The 19,084-nt window shown below is 51.9% G+C and overlaps 7 protein-coding genes across 7 annotated transcripts; 2 read left to right on the top strand and 5 right to left on the bottom strand.

Moving 5' to 3' along the window:
* Positions 1-967: 967 nt before the first annotated feature.
* AYO21_09825 (hypothetical protein) lies at positions 968-2,229 on the bottom strand (the record flags this gene model as incomplete). Its single annotated transcript, XM_022659754.1, has 2 exons — positions 968-2,104; positions 2,158-2,229. The coding sequence occupies 2 exons, from the start codon at positions 2,227-2,229 to the stop codon at positions 968-970; spliced, it is 1,209 nt and encodes a 402-aa protein (XP_022507917.1).
* Positions 2,230-3,118: 889 nt separating this feature from the next.
* AYO21_09824 (hypothetical protein) lies at positions 3,119-3,724 on the bottom strand (the record flags this gene model as incomplete). The annotated part of the gene is made up of 1 exon (XM_022659753.1): positions 3,119-3,724. The coding sequence occupies one exon, from the start codon at positions 3,722-3,724 to the stop codon at positions 3,119-3,121; it is 606 nt and encodes a 201-aa protein (XP_022507916.1).
* Positions 3,725-4,105: 381 nt separating this feature from the next.
* AYO21_09823 (eukaryotic translation initiation factor 1A, Y-chromosomal) lies at positions 4,106-4,713 on the top strand (the record flags this gene model as incomplete). Its single annotated transcript, XM_022659752.1, has 2 exons — positions 4,106-4,126; positions 4,285-4,713. 2 exons carry the CDS (start codon positions 4,106-4,108, stop codon positions 4,711-4,713), a joined length of 450 nt encoding a protein of 149 aa, XP_022507915.1.
* A 453-nt stretch (positions 4,714-5,166) lies between these two features.
* AYO21_09822 (hypothetical protein) lies at positions 5,167-8,080 on the bottom strand (the record flags this gene model as incomplete). Its single annotated transcript, XM_022659751.1, has 2 exons — positions 5,167-7,956; positions 8,033-8,080. 2 exons carry the CDS (start codon positions 8,078-8,080, stop codon positions 5,167-5,169), a joined length of 2,838 nt encoding a protein of 945 aa, XP_022507914.1.
* Positions 8,081-8,521: 441 nt separating this feature from the next.
* On the bottom strand, positions 8,522-10,450 carry AYO21_09821 (hypothetical protein; the record flags this gene model as incomplete). The annotated part of the gene is made up of 3 exons (XM_022659750.1): positions 8,522-9,665; positions 9,738-10,314; positions 10,384-10,450. 3 exons carry the CDS (start codon positions 10,448-10,450, stop codon positions 8,522-8,524), a joined length of 1,788 nt encoding a protein of 595 aa, XP_022507913.1.
* Positions 10,451-11,945: 1,495 nt separating this feature from the next.
* On the top strand, positions 11,946-14,084 carry AYO21_09820 (hypothetical protein; the record flags this gene model as incomplete). The annotated part of the gene is made up of 1 exon (XM_022659749.1): positions 11,946-14,084. One exon carries the CDS (start codon positions 11,946-11,948, stop codon positions 14,082-14,084), a length of 2,139 nt encoding a protein of 712 aa, XP_022507912.1.
* Positions 14,085-15,488: 1,404 nt separating this feature from the next.
* Positions 15,489-18,827, bottom strand: AYO21_09819 (hypothetical protein; the record flags this gene model as incomplete). The annotated part of the gene is made up of 2 exons (XM_022659748.1): positions 15,489-15,738; positions 15,799-18,827. The coding sequence occupies 2 exons, from the start codon at positions 18,825-18,827 to the stop codon at positions 15,489-15,491; spliced, it is 3,279 nt and encodes a 1,092-aa protein (XP_022507911.1).
* Between the last annotated feature and the right edge of the window lie 257 nt (positions 18,828-19,084).

Genomic DNA, 19,084 nt, shown 5'->3' with positions numbered 1-19,084 from the left:
GAGGAAGAAGAAGGTCTGGAGCAGGAGGTGCAAGCCCATCTTATACCGCGCGAAGGGCAGATGGCACTCATGGCAACACTGGACAATAGGAAAGTCTTTAGAGCAGATGCTTTCCCGAAATCGTGTAGCTGAAAGAGCAAGAAGACCACAGGTAGTATTTTGGTCGAGTTGATCGCCTTGGCTTGCACCCGTACAGCAACGAGGCTGAGCGCTGAGTGGTCGAAGCAGCGCAGCTAGTGAGGCTGGAATACGAGACGAGTTGGACCTCGAATCAAGGTGCTGACACCCCCGGAACAGGGCCAGCTCAGATGCACCAATTTCACCCGCAGTCGTCCCTGTGGCTTGCTGAGAGCCGTGCTGTGCCTTGTTGGCAATGACCCGAGAGCTGCAAGCTTTGGTGCGGAATCTGGATGGTCACCCGTACAATTACCGCTGAGCAGTTGTCGACATGTGTCAGGCCTTCTTCGAGGAAGCCAAATCCTGTCAAGAGTCGCATACAACTAAAACTGTCCAGCGCTGTGCAAGAGGATTGGACGTTTCGGGTGCGGAGACAAAAACTGAGATGATGGTCATTGGTGAACCCTTGATTCTTCTTGACGTCCTCTTCACATGGTGCAAAGTGTCCGCCCTATAGACCTTGTGGGCTGACCGGGAAGCATGTTGGTTTGCTCGCAAAAGTTCGGATTTGACTTTGGGAGATGGCTATCGATGACCAGAGTCTCTGCCCACTGCCCTTTTCTCCCCGCATGGGGCATCAGCTTTGGGAACATCGTGGGGCATTTTCCGTGCAAGAGTAGTCGATCCCGTGCTGGGCAACAAGCAGGTGTCGTATGTGCCCCTTGGCCGGGTTGCAGCCACTTCAAAATCCATGCCAAAGACGGTCAAACCGCTGTTGGTCGTTTTGGAGATATTGTCGACCTAACCAATTCGTGAGTGGCCTCTGAAACTTAGTCCCTCGCCATTGCTATCACAATGCGACATCCTCCATTTCGGTCCCTTTTCCATCGACTTTGGGCCCTTGCTGAGAATTGTTGGACTCTTCCTCATCCTCCTCCTCACCCTCTTCTTGATCTGACTCGACCTCCGCGGCCTTCCCTTTCCCCTTTGGTTCGACCACTGTTGGATGCTCGATCTCATGTTCAGCCTCCTCCTCTCCATCCTCTTCGCTTTCCTCTTCGCCATCATCGGCGGGTGTTGGTGGAAGATCTTTCTGAGGGGGTGGAGTGGGCATAACCTCGGGACCTGGTTCGCCGCTCACAGTGCTCTCTCGATCGGGACTTTTTGGCTGCTGTTCTTTCGGCCGTTGAGGCTCGTTCGCCTGGTGAGGAGCTTGCGCAGGCGGTGCAGTCGTGGTGGAAGGTCGACCGGCTTGTGCAGAAAGACTTGGATTCGATCCGATCTGTCTTTGTTTAGGATCAGCATCCAGATAATATCCACGAACACCGATGATTTTCCCCTCTCTTTCGCATCCTTCAACCCATTCAGGCCTGACCACAGGGATATTCATTTCATTTGCCCTTTCCCAATCGCGTCCCCGTCCTTCTGTGCAGACGAAATGGGTGGTGTCGATCTTGACGGTGTCGTTGATCCTTGCGCCAATGCGCGAGATCGCCAGTTCGAGACTTTCTCTTAGTTGCGGTGGCAGTATGCCAGGAGTGACAGTGATACCCGTAAGATTGCTCATAGCGTGAGTCTTGACAGTGAGGGTATTGCTTGTATATATGCCGCCACTGGTCTTGAGTACCAGGTAGAAGGAATATTCGGTATCGATCGCCAGTCCGCTCATTTTGGTGCTGAGGGTGTCTAGCGGGCGTGGTATGTTCCCTGCCTTGCTTCCATTGCGGTAGAGCGCAAGTGACCGTAGGGTCGTTGTAGCCAACTGGATGGGATCCCATTCTAGGACCAGTGAGGTTTGCGTGGCATTGCGGAGACGCAGGACAGGCGTCGCGGGGACATGAAGACCATAAGTGTTTAGTATTTGCCTTTGGAGAGCGGCGAAAGCGGCTTGCGACTTCTGCTCCGCTTCGTGGTTCTGTTTCACTTCGATGTCGACGATCGAGCCCGACGTGATGGTAGAAGGCAACAGGATAGAAGGAAACTCGATCTGAGGCAGGAGTCAGCCTCTGGACAATGTGAAATGCAGAGCACGTAGCTTACCAACCGCTTGTCTTGGGTGAGCAGGACCGCGACACCCGCGTCGACCTTACCAACGGTCAAGGAGACCAACATGATTCCGACGCTGAGAACTGGCTGAGAACAACGCCTGACAGAAAGACGAAGCGAACGACTAAAGGGCACAAATCACTAATTTGAGCTGACCGCTGTTGCACAAGGGACAGGCGTATGCAATGCTGATCGTTTATATTCAATGGGGTTAAATTAATTTTCCAGTACGTATGGAGGTACATACGTGTCGTCGACTAGCAGTTGGCCGCTGCAATTCCGCACACAACTCGCAGCACGTGAAGCAAGACAGGGGCAGCTTCAAGATCAGCCTCACTTCTAAGAAAAGCAGCTCAGCACACCCCATACTCTCATGTCGTCTGTGCCATACATCACAACGAGAATTCGAAGACGCTGGACTCGATTTACTTGTGCATACATGACCCTAGATATCATTCAAATTCGGGCATGGCTTGGGTGCCCTTCTATGATAAAACCGCAAGCAAATACTATGATCCCCATCTACGTACCAGCAAATCCCCTCTTTGCACTCTTCTAAGAGCACAAATCCACCACCAATCCATCATGAGCCAACTATTATTCATTATAAAGGAGCATCGCCTACGCTTACCACCTTAACATAGAATATTAGACAGCGTTAAACGAACATAGAACGGAGCGACAAGATGGAGAAGATGTATTGCAAACGTATGCTTGCAAAGGGTCACTTGGTTCGAGGCCGGAAGCGGTCGAGGTGTAAATGCTTCCCATATCGCGAACGACCTATGCCTTTGAGTAGCGAGGCAGCAACAGCCAGGATAGTCGGAATGTACGTCGCTTGATTGGCCGTGCTTCTTCGGGCCAGGGTGCCGGGGATGGCTCTCATTCGAGTAGAGAAACAGTAGGCAGACAATCTGATTATACAGGGTATCACATATTTTCACACATCAGTCTCTCACGAGGGTTGTCCCCCCCAGAGTGACCACATGGAGGACGGCACATTCTCACTGCCTTCGGTGTCCGCAGCGTCTTCTCGAGCCTTTCCTGCCGCAGGGTCGACACTCATGTTATCCAAATGCTGTTTCTTTCGTTGTAGGGACTTCAGTAGAGCTCCACACGCACCGACAAGCTCGCCATGAGGACAGGTAATGCCACGCTCTGAGAAGACTAGGATTTCAAGAGTGCCCTTGAGGCCAACGACATATTTTTTACCGTCCTTGGGCCCAGAACGCTTCCTCCCGTTGTGGTAGTATCCAGCATTTTTCAGTGCTTCTGCAAAGGCGCTGGCCCATCTACGCTTGAGCCGATTGCGCAGGACGGCCTTGGGAACCTTTTTGACACTGGCATTGGAGATAACGCGCCATCGAAGCACGTCTGGCTTGAGTTTCGAATAGTAATCTGTCACCGCGGCTCTCTTGGGACTGTAGCGGTCGACCAGGAATTTGTGATCGAAGAGGGTAGGAACGTTTTCCACCGGGGTATAACGGGCCTTCAGTCCAAACCCAAGAGCCTGGGCGACGGGGAGAGGCTTGAAGGGGCGGGTGGTGACGACGGAGGCCATATGGCAAGCATTGTTATAGAGGATGGGCTAACATTGGAACAAGAGGACTTTTTGGTATGTGCAAGGAGGCACGTAGCAGAGGAAGCAAGGTGAAGATTCTAGGCATGATGATACTCGCTGGCTTGTCCGTCCGTTGGCTGTTGCCAGTTGCCAGGCATGGACTAGTGGTTCTGGTGGCCCTGGAAATTTTGCCCCACGAATGACTGCCGCTGAATTCACAAACAAACGTCAACCTGCGCCTTTCTTTCGCAGTTTCTTCCACAAAACACCGTCTCTCTCTCGTACAACTCTCGACGAAATATTTCGTCAACCACGAGAGATCAGCCACCTCAAGCAAGACCAGCACGCTTTCTTCTCCGATACTGACAGAAATCAGCCAACATGCCTAAGAATAAGGGAAAGGTTAGTCAAACAGGCCCCTCGCACAAGCGCCACACCGCATTCCAATTTACCCCGCCACGATTTCCTTGCATCGATCCATGGCGGCGAACACAAAATCATACAAGAAGTGTCATTCATTGTTCTATATATGCCTTATGCTAACTCCGGCTCTTCAATAGGGTGGTAAAAATCGACGTCGCGGCAAGAACGAAAATGACAACGAAAAGCGGGAACTGACCTTCAAGGAAGAAGGTCAAGAATACGCCCAAGTCCTCAAAATGTTGGGCAACGGTCGCCTCGAGGCTCTCTGTTTCGACGGCGAGAAACGTCTCGCACATATCCGAGGCAAATTACGGAAGAAGGTCTGGATTAACCAGGGAGACATCATCCTCCTGAGTTTGCGGGACTATCAAGACGAAAAGGGCGATGTCATCTTGAAGTACAGTGCGGACGAGGCACGGTCTCTGAAGGCCTACGGAGAACTTCCCGAGAGCGCAAAGATCAATGAGACGGATACTTACGGCCACGAAGGTGTGGACGACAATGTCGAATTCGACGAGGACCGGGACAGCGACTCTGACAAGGAGGTCGATATTGACGACATTTAAATGGGAGAGATTCCTTCTTGGATGCAGGCACCGAGAATATTCAGCAGGTCTTGGAGGACATGACTTGACGAGAGACGGGGCACTGTTACCGCTTTGCTGCTTTACACCGAGCATTCACAGGCAGACATCAGCACGAGTTGCACGTATGATTTGACGGGAGTTCGGAGAATGGGTCTAACTTGAGTTAGAGACATCAACCACATTTTGTGTTTTTCTTGCGGTTTATCTTTAGTATTGAATGACTCCTCCTGACTGTGATGTCACCTGTTCTCCTCCCTGCTTTAATCGACCCATGACTCAAGCCAAATGACTTCTTCCCCCAGCAAAGAGGTAGTCCAGGATGATGTACATGCTTTATACTAGGTCAAAGAGCCCCCACCGCAGCTACAGCCGCTATCCAACCCGGCATTTCCAAGCCATTCATGTTTCAGTACTGAGAGCACAGTTGAAGGGTCACATTGACTGATCTTCCTCGTCCCCAACCCTACGAGTGAAGAACCTGACAATTTGTCGTCCCGACTCCTTACCAACGAGGGGGTCGAGCTCCTCGAGGCTCATGTTGGCCACTTCCAGCACGTTTTTGGCTTCGAGATAGAGGCGACTGGCATTCTTCGCCGTGACTCCAGGAATCGTCCGCAGGAGGTCTTGGGGCCCAGTGTTGAACGTCCTCTCTTCTGGATTTTCGTTCTCGTCTAGGCCAATCTGCACCGCTCGCAGCGGGTCTGGTTCTTCCTGCTGCTTCTTGAGTTCTTCGAAGATTTCCGCCGTCTGGTAGGGCGAGGATGCCCAAATAACCTTAAGTCGAGGAAAGGCAAGCGTCAGGAGCACCAGCTTTGTTTGCAAATCCCTGGTCTCGGCGTCTGGAGCCTTGAGGACAGAGGTCAAGTCTGCAAACGGATCTAGGGTGAAGGATTTATTTTGGTCAAATTCGATGAGCAGAAACGGATACTTGTAGAACTGGAGCATCGTCTCTGCTTGGTTGAACAGTCGTCCATTCTTGAAAGAGGCGATTAGATCTCGTATCGACTTTCGTTCCACACATATCTCTGGCGACAGGACATAATCACCTACTGTCAATTGACAGGGCACAACTTGCATGCTTCGACCGTGCAGCAAACTTGGGAGGGATGAGCGGAACTCTCGAACGTCTACCACCACTCTCGGAGGAGCAGCAGTGGCTGCAAGCCTACCGCCACCAGCGATTCGAGTGTTGACGGTGCGTAGAAAGGCGTCCTCGGGATCCAGATTTCCAGCGTCTGTAAGTGTGACTGCCATGCTGCCTCGCTCCTTGATTAGCCTCGTGAAAGCATCTTTCTCCCGACGAACGGCTGACAGATATCGCTGCTCTTCAACGCTGTTACCATAGTAGAGGAAGTACACCCGTACACTACGGTCCGAATGACTTGATCTGTAGACCTCGACCCTCCTGATAAAGTCCGCCGATGGAGAGTACATAACGATGTACTTTGGCCTGATCTCTTCAAGGAGTTGGTCATCTTGGTCGCCATCGTATGGATGAACAACCACTTGATCTTCCGGGCTGTACAGTTCGAAAAAGTCTTCGCCAGCATCATTGAGATCGTCGATGACGATATCGTCCTTTTGAAGCGCCTCAGCCTCTGTCGGGTGTAGCTCCGCCAGTAATCCGGCTACCTGGGCTGCTTTGTCCTCAACTATGGCCACTGCACCATTCGCCGTGCGCAGCGGGTTGAGGCCCGAAGCGCCACCACCTCGTACACGTCTGCGCTTGTTGGCGGGTGCCTTGCTACCAAGTCGAGCTGTTGCGGTGTTATTGCCCTTGATTTCATTAAGAGACTTCTGATTCTCCTCAAACAAGGACGCGCTGACTTGAGCGAACGTCTTTCTCCAGCCGAGATATTCTCGGAGTTTACGCCTCAGCATGAACTCTGCAGAGCCCTTGGCTTCCTGTTCCTCAAGTTCATGAGGGGCTAGTCCGTTGCTTGGCTCTCGAGACAGAGGTTTCACATGCATGGTCTGGAGATATTCTCGGATCTGACGGCAGGTTCCTTGGTCGGTGCACATCACCAATACCGTATCATTCGAGTCACTCCGCGTTGGATTCAAATAAGCATCAGTCTCGATCTCCTGAAGGATTTCCGCCAGAACTGCCCATTTCGGTTGCTCCTCGAGAACCGGGGCTAGGGAATCCGGTAACTTAGATGTAGGCAGGATGCCGCTATCTTCGACGTTGCCAGTATAAACTCGGTCTCTAGCTGAGTTGAATATGACCGAAGCAGCATCCATAAACAGCCATGGTGATTGATCTTGCTGTTTAGAGTTTGGGGGTGGTGAATGGGTTGCAAGAACTGTATCGAGATATTTCAGCAACGAAACACAGTCGTAGCTGAGCAGAGAGTGTAGAATCGTGCGAAGAACTGTGAGATCGTTTGCAATCTGTTTTGTTCGCCAGCTGACTCTGTGCCATACCGGGTCAAGTTGTCTGCGGACTATGGCGTCAAAATTTTGATGGAGAGCAGAATCCAGCGTCCAATCATCCATCTCAAGTCCCGAGTTGGCCTTCTTGAGTTCTGAAATGCTCGTCTCCACGCACTCCATGATAGCTTGTTGTATTGCTTTCATCGAGGCAGTCATCTCGATCTCCAATTCAATGACTTCTGCTTTCTTCTTGCCTTCGAGACTCTGCGCAATCGAGACATGGAATCTTGGCCACAATGATGGCTTCCTCAAGAACAGATTTCGCATCATGCTTGCTAGAGGCGCATATGATGAAGTCAGGGGTTCGGGAGAGTCACTAAAGGCTTTAAGAAACCCGATTTTGTTGTGTTGCCTGAAACATCGTACAATAAATGCTTCGGTGCTGGTTGCGACGACACGCTCTGCATGCAGGACAACCAACCCAGTCACGGTTTCTGGATCTAGCAGCTTGGAAAGAAGATCTACCACGAGGATCCGGCTGGTGACAGAAACAATGCCTCCATCAGCGTAGATTTTCTCCCGTGCTGCCACAGTGGCTTTGTCCGTGTTGATGACACGAAGGCCTTTCGCCAGGGGACTCCGAGACACGGCGTAGTGTTCTGCCAGCGCTTCGCCGATCCATTCATTTTCGCGGTCTTCTGCCCCGACAACTATAACGAGAGAGTTGCCTGCCGCATCGTACGAATGAAGTAGGTTTGTGACAATCTTCAGAAGGCCAAGGCCTCGAGCTAGGATGACAAGAACATCCTCGACTCGAAGGACCTGATAGATCTCCTGCTGAAATTGCTGGAGGAGATGTCAGCGACTGGCCTATAAATGGTAGGATTGATAGAGGTTGTGGCACTAGTCGATCTAGACGTACCAGGGGCAGCGACAGCTTAACCGGCGGCTGTGAGTTTGCCGCCGGCATGGTGACATCGTCCTTCGTTGACGAGGATAAATCCGAGGGAGCTTCTCAGGGTGGTGAGGTTGGTTTGTGTGTACAAGTCATGGGCAAATATGATATATCTGGGGGCAATACGAGTGCCATGAAGGTTTGAAGGCGCAAATTGCCGAAGCGGTCAAAGTCCTTGTGCTCTGCCGTATTCAGAACGGCGGATATTATGATGTGAATATGCAATGTCATTCTTCATTCTTCTGTGACCAGTCAAGCCAGTCCGTCTCGAATTTCGATGAATTATCTATGTCCTGTTTCTCCGATACATCATTTGCTCATTGGGTATCTGAACTTAGAAGCAAAATTGTCCACAATCGTACAATCATAGCGGCTATCCAAGCCCCTTTGGCGCAAGCATACGCTCATTTCGTATGGCATATAAATTGAAAGTCATCAAGTCTCCTCCTTCTCTGACTACCTGGGGATATATTCTGGCTTCTTGTATCGGTTGAACTGTGGCGGAGGCTCTTCGTCGTCAGGGTATGGTGGCCGTGGAACCCCGTTGGGCCTCACGGGTGAAATTCGTTGCGGGGGATAATTCGGATAGACGTGATCGTTGATTGGTGTCTTTGGGGGTCTTGGAGGAGGTACTTGTGACTGACTATACGTTGTAGCTGTAGACGGTGGTGGAGGTACGAATATCTTGTCATCCCTTCCTCGATATGGCAAATCGCTTGACAAGCGCTGCGGAGGTGATTCTCCTGGAACCAAAGCAAATTTATCCTGGGACAATGCCATCTGATCAGGGTACGGGGGATTTCCAGGGACACGATAATGTTGAGGGGGAGTCGTAGGGTACGTGTCTTCGTCTGCTGGCAACTCGACGGCCGAGGGGTGAGATGGAATTGGAGGGATGTTACTCTGTCTCAACGACCAGCTTGACTCCCGAGCGTGGGCTTCTGATTGGCGCTCGTATCTCCTCTTCATCAATTCAATTTTGGCCAGCTTCGTGGCCATCTCCATTAGTGCTTTTTGGGTTGCGGGTTCGTTGAGATACTTCCTGGTGTTGACCGTCATCTGCGCCAAATGCTGCCATTCGTTCATGGCAAACTCTCCGAGACCAACTGACACGTTCAGCCGGCAGTAGTTGTCGAGTGGCACGCCTCGCTTGGGCAATTCTGTCTTGAGCATTTGCTGGTGCGTTTCTTCACAACCTTCGATTTTGGCTATGAGTCGGCGTCTGGCCTCCGCAAAGGCGCCCATGCTGCCACCAATGAAGTCTTCCCACCATTCGTGTTGCCGCGCATTGGTACCTTCAGGCCGTTTGCCGGTCCCAATACTGACAAAGGCACCTATCTCTCTACCCGGCCATTCGTTCACGGCGGCCTCTTCGAGCAACTGTGGCGCTGGGTTGAATTTGCCTGCGCCCTCGTCTATAAACACCGTTTGACCAATTTGAATGGGTTTGAAGGCCAGGCCAACGGCGGAAGTGGCTCTTCCAGCTTCCCAGATCTTACAATTGTACTCTGGTGGTGGCTCTTTTCGGCTATCGTAACTTCGTAAAAGGATTGAGGAGCCCGTACGAGGATTTGTCCCTTGGTACACTGCCGTGACAGCGCTGTTTCCAGTCAGCTATGCCTGAAATTGGTATCGCCCCCCCTACCGGGATGGTAAAGGGGAGACTACTCACGTCTTGGTCCGATTAGGACGGTTGTCATAGAGGCTGGCATTCGCATTGCCCCAGGCAGGAAACGAGGGGGAGACCAGGGAGTTGCGTAGCGGAGTTGCGGGACTGTTGATGGAATTGGAGCTTCTGACGCTGATCGACCTCCTGACCGCAGTGCTGGTGGTACTGACAGGACTCGTCAAGTCTTGGAATTCGCGTCCTCCAGAAGCCGTGCCGTCATTTCCCTCGTTCTCAAAGAGGGTGTGCTCTTGAACACACAATTTGATAGCCTCTTCGAGTTTGGAAGCCTTGAATAAAGTGTGCTTGTATGGAATGCCGGCAAATGTCTTGTCCGTCTCAAATACTTTTCTGGTCATCCTCACATAGACGGCCTTGCAGGTTTCTAGATCCATCCGCAGACGCCCTAGCATGATTGCAATCAATCCTCCCGTGCCAGTGCCGCCGATCAGGTCGAAATAGTCGCAAGGCTTCGGGGTGCCGGTCTGCCGGTCTGGTGGTTCACCCTCGGTCTCGACATAGACTCTGTGCATGAGCTCTTGGAGAATAATGAGCATCGAGTATCCGCGAACGCCGCCGCCATCTGCCTGGGTCAGTACAATGAGCGCAAATCAACCACAGAGGGTGAATTCGACATGATACTGAAACATACCTAGCGACAGAACGCGTAGAGGCGGACCCTTTGTGGTATCCTTGCGCCTGAGATGATTTTGGTCCATCTTCAACGTGGACGAGAAGACCAAATACGGGGACGAAAATGAAGAAGGCGATGGGGACAAGAGGGATAGAAAGAGGTGAAGAACAAATGAGTCGGCGGTACTACTTTGTCCAAAGTCCAGCGCCTAGTTTGTTCGCATGCGGTCCTAGTAATAGTTAAGCAAGGCAATCGTTCATTTGCGAGGGGCAACTTTCACCACGCCTCAGCCCGTGAGTGGATGGTTTTAAGCCTGACGAGTGAGACCTGTGACGTGTTGCCTTGCGTCGTTTGCCTAGCCGAGCCCCCCATTTGGCCCCCCTCAGGCTTTGGAGATGTACAGGTACTCGTACTTATAGGTCTCATTAGCCATTCCTGCCGTCCCTCTTAGGCACTACCCACCTGCTGTACCCTGCCTAGTACATCGCGGTGCGGCCACCCGGGAAATCCCAGCCACAATGACTCCCGGCTCAGCATCTCCGAATCCTGGTTGTCCCGCCTTTTCTGCTCAATAACATCACTGTACAGCCTTCATCAAGAGGCGTTGTTGACGCTCTAGCGCAAGGGACTCGGACGCCAAACGGGCAGTCCCTGGAATCGAACAAGAATCAAGGCTTTCGATATGATTGCACACGCCACCCGAGGTCTCTAGCTACTTGTTCTTTGTACGTACGAGGGACTTGGGGATGTAGGTCATCTGTGGATACTGCCTTGGTACACAGTATGTAGGTAAGTCATTCTTGGCCATGGTTTTGCGACGTGCATACCTAGGCACCTAATTCCCCATACCTGGGTAATACCTACCTAGTTCGCTAGGCACCCAATCTCTATTTAGGTAATACCTCTGGCACCTAAGAAACCCTGGAGGCACTCTTCTTAGGCGGGCCAGGCGGGCCCCGCCCCCCTCGCTAGGGACCTTGGAAGTCAATGTGTGTTTACGCTAGGCAGGCACGGGCCAAGGCCGTGACGCACCAATCAACCTCAGCTCCCCAGATAAATCTCCTACTCGACAGACGGCACCATCTGCTCCTCCACAAACCACTATCTCCGATCGCAATCCTGAATGTGCGTCCTCGTTTCACTACACTCCATATACATAGTCTTGCAGGACGTCAATTTGATCGCATGCGCTCTTCCGACACCATCTAGCCACCCGCCAATCACGCAATTGTAGGTGTTTCACACCCGGGAGGTCCAGAATTTCAGCCTGATAAAGTCTACCATCTACTGTGTAAAGACTGCTGACAGTTGCGGCCGAGTCTGTTCATCTCGATTGCTATTCATACGGTGAACCAGACGCTCCCCTATAAGCTTAGCTGCCCGTCATAACAGAGTCCTTAGTTGGCAAGTTCCTGTACAACTGTTCTATGGAGAGTGTCTGATTGATATCTAGCGATAATTTTGAATGGCTTCTCTGTTTCGCTGAAACCCTCTACAATGCTGTCGTTGTCGTGCATGTCTGCGCTCGGTTGACCTCTGGGCTATGCACCACCATTTTTTCTAACCTCCCATGCTCTGCCATGTCATTCTCCAGAGCACTCGTCGAATCTCCACGAGCTGAGTCTTTCAGATCCCTTGCTCGCTTGGCGTACGAAATTGTTGGCCGAGAGTTGGAGGGATTCACCGATCTATCATCCCGGTTAGGACAACATGCAGGCTGCGAGTGTGAGATATCCTATGACGGCCGTGTCAAAATCTGGCAGACGGTTGGTAGACACAAATTCACCCTGAATTATGATTCGAGGCAGGTCGTGTTCGGTGCATTATTACGACGTGCTTCTTCGGGGCAATGGGTGGACTGGGATGCACAGGCTGGGAGCGAGTTGTTGGCCCAACATGATACAAATAATGCTGCTGCTCAGATTGTGATATGGATAATGGACAACTCACCTGCTGTGGACATGTCTCTTCTCGATCAAAGACGGCTTCAGCCTTCAGCTCCGTCAGATATCTTTTCCCTTGACCAGACACATAAAAACTTCAGCCGGATCAAACTTCAATTCGACGACACGTCTTCTATTCAGAACTGGAAGCCCGAAGGCATCCTCTCGTTGATTCCGCAGCAGACTTGGATGTCAGACCTCGAGCAGCAGAGTGATCTCCTGGTGACTGATGACGCTGAACCAACAGGAAAGAGGTATACAAGCGCAAGGGATTTCATTGCTCATCAAGTGGCCATTATCGAGGCATCGGAGGAGCATTCCTATCCTTTATCATCTTGGCGAGATGCCACCAAAGCCGCATTTCGTACTGCCTCATCGACAAACGACTCCCACCTCCCTCTGGTATCCATGTTTCTGCGGCAAGGCGGGGCTGTGAGAGACATTCTGCCATTTGCGGAACCGGACTATTCGGTTGATTTTTCTGTTCTCGACGACCTGGATTATTCCCAACGTCGTGTGATTCGAAACATCTTTAATCACCAAGTGTCTCTTGTTCATGCGCCTGCTGGCAGTGGATTAGTTTCGGCCATAGTCTCAGTTACAGAAGCAATCTTGCGGAAGGCTCCTCAGACAAAGATTCTAATCTGTGGATACGATAGATCAAGGCTGGATGAAATCTCCGACGGATTCATGTTCAGGGAATGTTTCTGCGATTTCCGATTCCAACATCTCCATCTTCCGCTAGAAGAGACGTTAGGGATCGAAGGCTCTAGGGTCATTTTGTGCACATATTCAGAGTCCCGCGCTCCCTGGCTAAAGAAAATCTGGGCTCCTCATGTCCTCATCGCCTCAGACGCTGGCATGATTACGCACTATGACCTGCTTACACCCATCTCTGCACACTTTGACAGTTTGACTAGATTAGTGCTGCTGGGCGACCATAGGCAATTCGGTCCATACACAAGGACAGACAAAGATAAACCCCACGAAGGCAGATCGATGTTGGAAGAGCTTATGGAGGAGCAGTGGCCAGGCTGTATGCTTCATCTTGAGCGCATGACACATTCGGATCTATGTTTCCCTAGGAGCTCTGTCTTCTATGACGGCCGACTGATGGCTGTGCGACAAACGTCAACTCCTGGATCCTTTTTGACGAAAATGCAAGACAGGTTCAATGCTGGATTGAGGATCATCGACGGTGATGACGATGCCACAAGCATCACATCCTTTGCTCACTTCTTCGATATTTGGGACCCTATTAATCTTGAAGGACAATCGCCGGTCCACTTTGTGGATGTGCTTGTCAAGACGCTACTTTGGACGGAGGGTTGCCAAATGTCCCAGATCATGGTTGTCAGTCTCGATGGGAGCAGCACAAACCTCCATTTGCAGGAAGCGACTACTAGATGTTGGGGCGATGTTAAAGTCCATACCGTCACAGAGGCTCAAGGGCTATCGGCCAAGGTTGTTATCTGCCTGCTGCCTCTGACCAAAGTCGAACTTGAGCTGGCACAAACGAACTGGTCCAAATCCGCCTGTGTCATCATGTCCCTTGCCACCGAAATGATTTATTTTGTCGGAAAATGGAGAGCTGTCTGTGACCTGGACTATAGCAACGATCTTCAGCGTTGCATATTTACTCTGGACGAAATGAACCCCCGCTTCCTGCAGAGGGTTGGACCCTCTCCGTACGCGATCGAAACGCCTGCTGGTCGGCAACACAGTGATGGCCGCGGGATGACCCCCTCAACTCCTGCCGAATCAAGCTCTGCCTAAAGGCAAGCATGAGCGAGGGAAAAGAAGGACCTGATAACGGAGCAATTGATGGAGCCCCTCCACAAAGGGAGTGGTGACTCTTATCGAGAGTCCATGAGAATGAAGGAGAGTTATCATCAAGCGCAAATACATCAGATTTGAATGTGTCTGGAAATGTACTCGCTCAGCCTGAGGCTTTTTTCATGCTTTGGCCTCTGGATGGTCATTTCCAAGGTCGGGCGTACTCGGTAATATAATAATACATCTCAAATACTCAGCCTTGTCCCTCTTACTCGGTGACGGGTAGACGTTAGACGTCTGACGTTGAACGAGGCTGCGCTACCGAGAACACCTGCGCCAAAATCCAGGATGATACTAGCGCAGCCTTGTCCTGGCTTGTCCCCTTTTCTTATTTACCTCCCTGCCACTCAAGAAAGTACCCCTGGTGCTCTGTGCCTGGTATCCTGCTATCTTCGCCTCGTACGGAGTGCAATTTATTCCTCATTTTATCCCCCGTATTATCAGGTACTCTTCTCCATCCTCAAATATATCACGACTTCAAGAAAAGCAGGCATTTTTTTTCAAAATGGTATATTGTAACAGCAGACTCCCCTCGAAGGCCTCTCTCTGTCCTTTGTACGAGCAATTGTAAGATAATGTACAGATTAACCTTGTCCGTGACCCTGTCCCGTCCTCCTCCTAACAATCCACAAGATGAAAAAATGTATCTCTCTGCCGTTTGCCTTCCAATGTTCTTCCACTTGCAGATGAGATCCCTCCTGCTCCACCACTGTCACTCTCACTGCCGCATCTTGATCAGCCTTCCTCTCCTTCACATCCATCATTGAAGCTGAAATAAGACGAGTATTCTTTTGACTGCAACAAAGACTGCTCGGCTGGTCCACTAACACAGGAGAATATGGCGAGGAACTCCAAAGGGCTCGGGTTGCGATCGGTAACCTGGATGGGTCCTTCCTGTGGACGTCTCGTTTCCCCTCTTCTCGGTAGTGACAAAATATATGAAGCCTTCTCCTCCTCCTTCTCATATGACGCGGTATGATACTCGCAAAACTAGCAATCAAACATTTCACAAAGCCCACCCTTCCCTTTCGGCCGTTAAAGCAATAATATGCCATTTCAGATGATCGTAAACTCCGTGGTTGATGACGAGGATGACTCTTTGGTGGATACCTTGACACAATTATTCGACGATGCTGACCGTGGGTTTCTCGCTGGAACGCTTCGACAAATACCGCCTGGGAATTTCAGGGAAATGGAGGACCTGCCCACATAACACATACATAGAGCAACACATGCAACGAATTCCGATGCGGCGTCCCTCCGCGCTCCCGAGGTCTTGGTATACAAAGGAAAAGTTGAAATTTGGACCGGGTTGGTATATTCGTGCTTCAAATCCGGTTGGTGTTATCGGCTCGAGGAAAAGCTGGACGCAGTGCTTGCCGAAGGATATATCGCCGGTGGAAACACCTTCATGCGCACGTGCTCCAAAATTTTCAGGTCTTTGGCCAGCACTGGAGAAATGGCCTCGTTCTCTCGCAGAATCTGCACTGTGCGATCATGTAACCGCCGTAACACGTCCTCCTGCACCAACGAACTTAAGCCTGGGTGAGGTGAGGTGAAGGTCGCGTACAAAACAAGCATGTTTCCGAATTGGCTGCATCTCCACGTCAGTCAAAGAAACAATCACGCATGACACAAGGTTTGGTGAACTTACGCGTGCGCTGTGCCAAAGATGTTGGTGACAACGAGACGGCGAGGGACTTTGTCGAATGAAGTAGTGCTTCGGATTGCGGCCTCAATACACTTCCTAGATCCTTCCAGCAATTCAGGCTGGATGTAAGGAACATCTCTCCCATACGGGTGGGGAGTATTGAGGCTCGACACGGCGGGTGAAGTCACCTCAGATTGGTGACCGTGCCCCGCAGGCGACTCTGATGGTCGACTTCTGGCGAGTTTCGGAGTGGGAGTGGGATTAGGATTAGCGGTAGCTTGCGAGAGGGCAAATCGCAGGGTCGGCCGCCAGATGATGTACTTAGCACCGTAATATTTTCCTCGCATCCGCGCGACGTTGATGTTGGGGCTTTCGTGGTCATTGTCATCCCAGTCCCAATCATTCAGCATCTTCCTCCAGTTCTCCAGGTTGTCGTCCAGAGCAGACATAATGCTATCGCTTGGCCTCGTGTGTAGATTCTTCGATTCCCGATATAGCGTAGCATGGACGCTATTCATCGTGGTCCGCAGTTGAATCTGGTATGAGTAAAATCTCAATATGTCGTCATCCACACTGGACTCCGGAATTCTCTCTAACGTGAGAGCCGTTGGAAATTCTTTATGCTGAGGGCTCTCATATCGACCTATCCCACTGAGAGGCAACTCCAATTCGGCCGCAATGTCGCTCTCCAGTTGCAAGCATGACCAAAACGCAAAATTGACCAAATTACGGCGAGCAGGTTTCATGGTATTTGTCACATACGGGGTCGACTCGATTAGGATTTGAGCTGCAACGCAGGCCTTGTTGATGTAGAAGTAGCTCGGTAGAATGCGTGCCAGTTGTCCCATATATAGACCTGCAAGAAGATAAGCTTGAATGTGCGACACGTCGGCGCCACCTGGTAGCTCGCCCAGGATATCTGCAGCTATAGCAAAGTAAGCAAGGCCTGGAATAACGTCCATGTTCTTCCCCTGAGGGTTGGCCGGACTCGAAACGGTGCCGTTCAGATTGGGGTGATGGGTATATGGAGAGGTGGGCGCTGACATGGGCATCGGAAGATCCGAGTAAAGTGCGCTATGAGGCGTCGATGTTCGCATCGTAGCGGTTGACGCGGGTCCAGGCAAGGGATCGCGATGAGATGTGATCTTACCCAACGCCAAGACAAGTAAGACGATAGCATTTGCAACTGAATGTTCGATCGGAGCTACGGTCGTATTGTATCCCCTGGGCTGAGGGGGGTGGCTGTTGTAATCGTCTATTGAGGTCGGTGAGTCGGTCGTCTCTCGCTTCCTCTTGTGCCCAATCGCTGTAACCTGCTGTGTGGCCCGGTAGTCCCAGCTGTATTTCCTTTTAAAAGATTGGATCATAATTCGGAGAACCTTGGGCTCGAGGAACGGATGGTGAATATGCATATTGTCCATAAAGCTCCGGAAGTATCGATCGACCGCTTTCTCATCCAGCATCAGCCCACCACTAGGACTCAAACCACCGGGATGTTCGCGCGCGGAATGGTGCTGATTTGCCATCGGCACGTGCAACTGCCCGCTGCCCCAAACACCATGCGGCGAGGAAGAAGTTGTGTCGTCGTCGGTGCGTCGCCCTTCGGATGAGTTGCTGTTAGCGGGACTCGGAGCGCCCTCATGCCCATCTCCTTTGTCCTCTCCCTCCCCACAGCCATAAAGTCGCAGGAGACCTCTGCTGGTTTCCTCATCCAACACATAAGACGGTGTTATGCCTCTTGGGATCAAAGCCTTAATAGATGGCCAAAGAACGAGGTTCTGTGCGGCCGTCGTGTGCTTGGCGGGCATAGGCGTGTCTATACTCTCTGCTTCCGAATTTCGCATTTGCATGATGGACGCTGCGGAGGGGTTCTGGGACTGCGAACCGGACCTGACCTCTGAAGTGCTATCCTGTCGGCGGAACAACGGAGGCGGGGGTTGAGCAGGACTGGGATTGACAGGACTCGGGTGTGCAGGACTGGGATGTGCAGGCGTTGTCACCGCGACATGGCTGTGCTGGTCTACCATTGGTACGTCAACAGTCGCCGGAGGTCGATCTGCTCGGGACTGCATAAGACGATCCAGCAGCAGGTTGATCTTATCATCTTGTTGCTTGAGTAATTGGTCCATCTTCACGTCCCGCTCCTGGGCTTTCTGGGCCAATGTCTTTACGTCCTCGGCCAACGAGTCCAATTGTGCCGTGATGGCTAGGACCTGCTTCTCCGACTTTTGTGGAGGGATTTCTCGATACGAGCATTTCAGCCCGTTGTCTTTGCAATGTTGACACTCGGGTCTCCCTTCATCGCACTTTGCCTTTCGTTGACGGCACGAGTCGCAAGCTTGAGCAGCTCTGACTGGCTTTCGTCTGTGTTCTCCATGATAAGGGTAAGGGTAGGCGTACGGCCCGGGTGTCGGCATGGGTCCTCCTGAGGGCGGACCATACGCCGGCGGGCCCGGAGGCTGTCCTGGCATCATTTCATGCCCTGTCACCACGTGAAGAGGAGGCTGCTGGTGAGTTCCGTTGAGCTGGGGTTCGGGCCCTGGGTAGGCATGACGCGGCCTGTAGTCGGTTGGGGGAGGGTAGTAAGGAGCTTCGTGGGGATTGCTACTCACGGGGTGATAAGGAGGAGGTTGCTGTGGTGGCGGCGGCGGTGGTGGTTGTTGAACGTCGGCAGGGGACCTCGTAGGGCCCGACACGCTGCCTGGGCGGCCGTAACCTGGGTCCGGAGGATAGCCTGGGGGTTCTCTACCTGGCGGGGGATGTGTGGGAGGATATGGCTGAGGTGGTGGAGGATATGGCGATTGATGAGGGATGTCTGGAGGCGGAGGTCGGTGGTCCGCGGAGTCATTGTATGGCGAAGGCGTCGGGTTCCACGCCGGCGCCGGTGGTGGCATACCTGCGCCTGGCGGAGGGGGATAACTGTACGACGTAGATGTCTCGGCTGGCGGCATACGGTGGATAGGATTTGGAGGTGGTTGTCCGTAGTGATGGGGTCTCTCGTGTTTGATATCCACGTCACCAACTTCATCCATTTTCAACCTGCGATCCTATGCCTGGCAGGAACCAACAAGCCCGTGCCTCCCGCGTCTCTATACCCAAGGGAACGTGGTACAGCAAATGCGGCATGACCTTATGCACAGGTGAGAGGGGAACACGCGATCAACAGGACAGGCTCATGGCAGATCGTTATACGACGCATTCGCCAGGTTGCATAAAATTCCTGTCGTCGCACGTCCAGGTTCTCCTTGTGCAGGTTCGGTCACCTGAGATCCAGTTGGCACAGGAAGTC

This window comes from Fonsecaea monophora (assembly GCF_001642475.1).
Source record: "Fonsecaea monophora strain CBS 269.37 chromosome Unknown Scaff103, whole genome shotgun sequence".
NCBI lineage: Eukaryota > Fungi > Ascomycota > Eurotiomycetes > Chaetothyriales > Herpotrichiellaceae > Fonsecaea > Fonsecaea monophora.
Note: the sequence above shows the minus strand (reverse complement) of the source record. Positions and strands in the feature narration are given on the sequence as shown.